The 6,036-nt window shown below is 44.4% G+C and overlaps 1 protein-coding gene across 1 annotated transcript in view; it reads left to right on the forward strand.

Annotated features, from left to right (window-relative positions):
• Positions 1 to 5,693, forward strand: part of ALG2 (ALG2, alpha-1,3/1,6-mannosyltransferase) — a 9,074-nt gene extending 3,381 nt beyond the window's left edge. The window contains exons 3-4 of the mRNA XM_010847038.1: positions 4 to 484; positions 4,755 to 5,693. Of these exons, the coding sequence (XP_010845340.1) occupies positions 4 to 484; positions 4,755 to 4,811 (538 nt within the window). The 3' untranslated portion in view covers positions 4,812 to 5,693. The remainder of the gene's footprint in view (positions 1 to 3; positions 485 to 4,754) is intronic.
• Positions 5,694 to 6,036: the final 343 nt, after the last annotated feature.

Raw genomic sequence — 6,036 nt, forward strand, 5'->3', positions numbered from 1 at the left:
GACATCCCAAGATTGGGACAAAGTTCATCTGATCATTGCAGGTGGTTATGATGAGAGAGTCCTGGAGAACGTACAGCACTACCAGGAACTGAAGCAAGTGGTCCAGCAGTCTGACCTAGGTCAGTATGTGACCTTCCTTCGGTCTTGCTCAGACAAACAGAAAATCTCACTCCTCCGAGGCTGCACGTGTGTACTTTACACACCAAGCAATGAGCACTTTGGCATCGTTCCCTTGGAGGCCATGTACATGCAGTGCCCAGTCATTGCTGTTAATTCAGGTGGGCCCTTGGAGTCCGTCGTCCACAGTGTCACAGGATTTCTGTGTGACCCTGACCCAGAACACTTCTCAGAAGCAATAGAAAAGTTTATCCATGAACCTTCCTTAAAAGCCACAATGGGACTGGCTGGAAGAAACCGGGTGAAAGAGAAGTTTTCCCCTGAAGCATTTACCGAACAGCTTTACCAGTATGTCACCAAACTGCTGGTATAATCGTATTTTTTTTTTTTAAATCTTTATGCTGTATTCATTAATATCACATTTGTAGATTATACACCCAGTTTTGAAACCAAAGGAAAAAAACCTAGTATCTAGTACAGAAGAAAATTTTTTTTAATATACTTGAATCTGAGTCACTTTCCTCTACCCTCTACCTCCCAGACTACTTTTTCAGAAAAACAATATTTTTATGCTATAATAATTCTGAGTATTACCATTGGTGATTAAGATATAAATGTGGTACAGTTCCATGTTCAGCACAATATTTTAATTCTGTGTTCTCTAGAGTATTGTTACTCATAAACTTTGAGTCATATTGTGCCTTATTTGGTTTTAATACTTAAAATGTATCATCAAAGTTGATTAATTTGGCTTCATGAGAAGACAGTTACTATAGTTCCTAGAATCAGTCCACCTCAGTGTTTGGTGACCTTTGTGTGGAAATTTTTGTTAGTCATACTTTTGCCTGGATCCATAGCAAGAATGCTCTGTGTTTTTTGTTTTTTAAGAAGATGATTTGTGTTTTGCACACAGGTATGTTAATAAAAGATATTTATCATAGGAAGAGAAAAAATACTAGATTTCAGCCTCCGTGATCTGTTGTGTGGTATTAGGAATGTAGACAGCCAAGCCTTAAGTAAAAAACTAGAGTAACTGGATATTGGAATGAATGGCTGTTGTCACGCATGTGGTATGCATTTTGTTTAGGGCAGTGCAGGAGACCTGGGTTTGATCCCTGGGTTGGGAAGATCCCCTGGAGAAGGAAATGGCAAACCACTCAAGTATCCTTGCCTAGAAAATCCCATGGACTGAGGAGCCTGGTGGGGCTGCAATCCTTGGGGTCACAAAGAGTTGGGCACAACTGAACAACTAACAGACTTTTGTTTCCTGGTGTCATCTGAGTCGCTAACTTCATTAATATTTGTGTTTTATTAAGTAAGCACCTACTAAATGTAAGACACTAGTGTTTTTTATCCTTTAAGGCCTAACTCAGATGCCACTGCTGGGAAGCTTTCCTTGACCCTCCACCCAACTCCCAAACTGGAAGCAGCTTTCCCCTTGCACATTTTCTGACCCTCTCATAGCACTTACCAGTCTTAAAGTTAGTTATTTACCTGTTGGTCTAAGTACATATGGGGCTTCCCTGATGGCTCCGTAAAGAATCTGCCTGCCAGTGCAGGTGATGCAGGTTTGATCTTTGGGGCGGGAAGTTCCCCTGGAGAAGGAAATGGCAACCCGGGAAATCCCATGGACAGAGGAGCCTGTGGGCTACAGTCCATGAGGTTGCAAGAGCCAGATACCACCACCACCACCTAAGTACAAATGAACATAAAGCAGTTTTCAGTGTATCTTTAAAGCAAAATTCATTTTTTAAAAATAATAAAGATCACTGGCCAAAGGTTCCACATTAATCAACTCTAAGAGCAAAGACCTGAGAGCCTAATTAACCAATGTGACTTTAGGCAAATTGCTTGATCTCTGGCTCAACTTCTTCATCTGTAAAGTGGAGAAACTAACTTTCCTCATAGGGTTGTGATGAGTTATTATATATATGTAAAGTACTTAAAGTAGTAGTTGGCACAGAGTATGGGCTGTGTAAATGCTAGCTATATTTGCAATTTGGGGATATCAAAATTACTAGAGAAGTTCGCATGGGTTCCTGCTGCACTGCTGTATTGTTCTTTGAGGTTCTTTAGAGGATGGAGTTTCAGGTTGTGATTTGTCGTGTCTGTCTGTATGCCAGAAGTGTTTTAATGAAGTCACTGTACCAACAAGAAGGTCTCTAAAATGAGAGTGTCGGGTTTATTGAGTCTTATGGAATGAGAAGTTAAGTTGAGTTCTCTTCAGTGTTGTGAAAGCTTGCCATCTGGTAAAGTAGATCATTCCATCTTCTATGGTTTGGTGCGTGTGTTTCTCAGGGAACAGCAGCCTTTCCAGAAATACCTGATGACTGCACACTGGGCTTAGGAAAGACAGACCCTGTCATGCTCTGAGCCATAACTGATGCTTACCCATTCCAAGCACTAAAACTTTTGCCTCTTTGACCATTTTTATGCAGATCCTTCAAAAGTGGACTACATGAGTTGTGGGTCTTAAGTTTAACTTCCCTTCATTGTCTTAAGCTGCAGCAGGTGACAGTAAGATCACAGATCTGGAAAGGATGTAGAGCCCAGCCTGAGCTTCCAGCTTCTGGCATATTAACTCCTGCCTCCTGGACCTAGGATGGAGCTTTGCCCATAGGAGGAATATTCACAGCTTCCAGAACTAAGCTGAAGTTAGGGAGCACAGAAGCATGGAAAACTGAAGTAAACTGCCAGGATGTTAACATTAGTAATTCTAACACTTAACTGTGGCCCACATCAGACAGCTCATTTAATCCTGACAGTTCTTTGAGGTTTCGGTACTCTTCCCTTTAGAGATTAGTATGGTCAAGCAGTTGCTTGTGTCACACAGCCTGGAGAGATGAGCAGCGTCTCAAGGCTTGCTGATTCCCAAGTCCAACCACCTTACCGTTCTTCAGTGTACCTCTACCCTGCCCAAGCGCATGTGTGTTGATTCAATCAGAAGTCCTCTACCCTGCTGCAGGCACAGCTGTTCAGGTCCCCAGGTTTAGAAAGGCTTTGTTTGTTACTCATCTTCCCTTTTCAGAGCAGTCTTCTAAGGTGGATATGATTGTCCCTCATTTTGTACACAAGGAAGCTCAGAGAGATGAAAGACTTGCTGAAAGGCACAACTGAAACGTGAGTAGACCGGGATTCGACCCCAATTACCTGATCCATCCCGGATGGCACTATACCAGAATTTCTCAGCCAGCTCTCCTTTGACAGCCATAAATATCATATGACTGTTAATACTTTATAAAACTCAGAATAAGTACAGCATTCCTTGATTCAAAGCAAAGCTGGGAGACAGGATACTCTGTCTTCAGATTAGTGCTCTGAACCTAAAAGAGGTACTGGCATCCCACATGCTCCCCATTGCCCTGTTGCCAACCCCGTGAGGAATCCTGCTCAGTAGCCCTCACTGCGTAACACTGGGTCATTCAAAGTCCTAGTGGAGTTATCAGGGTCATTTACTTTGACAAAGTGAAATTCAAGCTGATGTAACTCAAAAGATTTTGGGTTTTTTGGTTTTTTAATATTTTTTTATTTATTTGCTTGTGTCGGGTCTTAGTTTCATGATGCGGGATATTTCCTTGCAAGGGCACAGACTAGCTAGTTGTGGACTCCAGAGCGCTTTGGCTTCAATAGTTAAAACATGAACTTAGTTGCTCCATAGCACGTGGGCTCTTAGTTCCCCAACCAGGAATTGAACCCAGATCCTGTGCATTGCAAGGCAGATTCTCAACCACTGAACCACCAGAGAGGTCACTCAAAGGGTTTTAAGAGTTGGGTGTTTGAAAGAATCCATGCCAGAAAATACTGTCATGCCCGCCCCCTGCTCCCCAAACCTAGGTAAACTGGAGATGGGAGACAAAAGGTTCTTTCTCATGCACTCTCTTTCAAAGAGGTGACTGTTATCCCATGTCAGCTCATTCCCATACGCACGTGGATGCAGCTCTTGACCCCTGTTGCCCTTCATGGGTCTCCACCAGTTAGCTCAGATTCTGTACACACACACACACACACACACACACACACACACACGCAAGTTGGAGGTGGGGGTCGAGGCATGTACATAGAAAAGATATCCACTCGGTCAGCTAAGGGGGAGCAGTATTGTGGTTCTTCCTGTTTGGAAAGGATCTAATGACTAATGATACTGAAGTCCTGTTTGGGAAGGCTTTAGAGTTGGCAGAGCTCTTTTTTTTTTTTTTTTTGTAAGTTTATTTATTTTAATTGGAAGCTAATTATAGAACATGGAAAAATAAGATTTAAGATGCTTAATTATAGAGTATTCGTGTTAAGAATACTGTGTTGATGGGGTTAGGTTGTGGCAGAGCTCTTTTCAGCATCACTCCAGGTAATTATTGTAGCCATGCTCACTGTGGAAAAGCTGAGGCTTACAGCTATGAAGCCCTGGACCAGGTCGAGAATTCTTTCAGTTGTACTATGGATGCCTCATCAATAAATGCGTTGCTACCTTCTCACCAGCCCAGTATGCCAGTTTCACTGTCTTCTTCCTTAAAGAAAATGAGGCACTTGTACACTCCTTGCCCTGCCTTCTGCTCATCCCCTATCCCTGTTGATCATCAGCCCTTCTCCCTCCACCTCGGCCAACATCACTGTTGTGTGACCTCCTTTCTTTGCATTTTCAGGTCCCAGAATCAAGTCCACTCAGAGCTGACCAAGACCCCAGAAATCACCCAACCTAATGTGCTCTTCCATGGGTGGTAATACAGGCCCACAGAGCACAGGACCTGCCTGAAGTCACACAGGGACCGTTGAAGGCCTCCTCTGAGTTCATTTGGAAGTGCCTCATGCCACCTCTACTGTCGGAAGCCCCTTATCTCAGGCCACTTTGAGCTCCTTACTCCTTCATTCCTAACCTCAGTCCCCTGCAGCTGTATCCCCAACAGCCAGTGAGGGTGCCACCGTCCAGACACTAGTGCTCTCGTTCCTGCTAGCTGAGGGGTGGGGGGCTCAGCTAGTGACAGCCGTCCTCTGATTAAACAGGAGCCCTTGAGAGTGGGGATAGGCAGGGATTTTACCGTGCTTACTCTGAGCCAAGTGGCTGCTGGAGCCAGCGCTCTGTCCTTGCCCAGAGGATGGGGATTGGGTGGAGCTCACAGTAAGGGTGAACCAGTCTTGTGATCCAGAAACAGGACCACAAGCAAGTGCTGACTGTTTTGTAGGAAGCACTATCACTAGGCCAGCCACTGATGTCTTTTGAGACAAATAACAGCCTAGATGTGTCTCGGGGATTGTGTGTATGTATGTGTGTATCTGTGTGTGTTGGGGTTTGGTGGGGGCTTGTGGGGGGACAGGCATAGCATAATTGTGATTTACCTTTGTGACCTACCACTCACCCAAGAAACTGACAGGCAGAGTTGGGAACAGACTGCTAAGTTGATGATACTAGATTAGCCTTTACTTTTCTGTATTTCTTAAGCCAGAATTTCAGGGTTCCACAGCTATTGAGAAGGTGTCCTAAGGTGATAATCCTCAAGTCTAGGTTTCTTTATAAAATGGGTATCAGATCAGATCAGTCACTCTGACTCTTTGCGACCCCATGAATCGCAGCACGCCAGGCCTCCCTGTCTATGACCAACTCCCGGAGTTCACTCAGACTCACGTCCATCGAGTCAGTGATGCCATCCAGCCATCTCATCCTCTGTCGTCCCCTTCTCCTCCTGCCCCCAATCCTTCCCAGCATCAGAGTCTTTTCCAATGAGTCAACTCTTCGCATGAGGTGGCCAAAGTACTGGAGTTTCAGCTTTAGCATCATTCCTTCCAAAGAAATCCCAGGGCTGATCTCCTTCAGAATGGACTGGTTGGATCTCCTTGCAGTCCAAGGGACTCTCAAGAGTCTTCTCCAACACCACAGTTCAAAAGCATCAATTCTTTGGCACTCAGCCTTCTTCACAGTCCAACTCTCAC

The sequence above is a fragment of the Bison bison genome, unplaced genomic scaffold (genome assembly GCF_000754665.1).
Source record: "Bison bison bison isolate TAMUID 2011002044 unplaced genomic scaffold, Bison_UMD1.0 scf7180017864243, whole genome shotgun sequence".
NCBI lineage: Eukaryota > Metazoa > Chordata > Mammalia > Artiodactyla > Bovidae > Bison > Bison bison.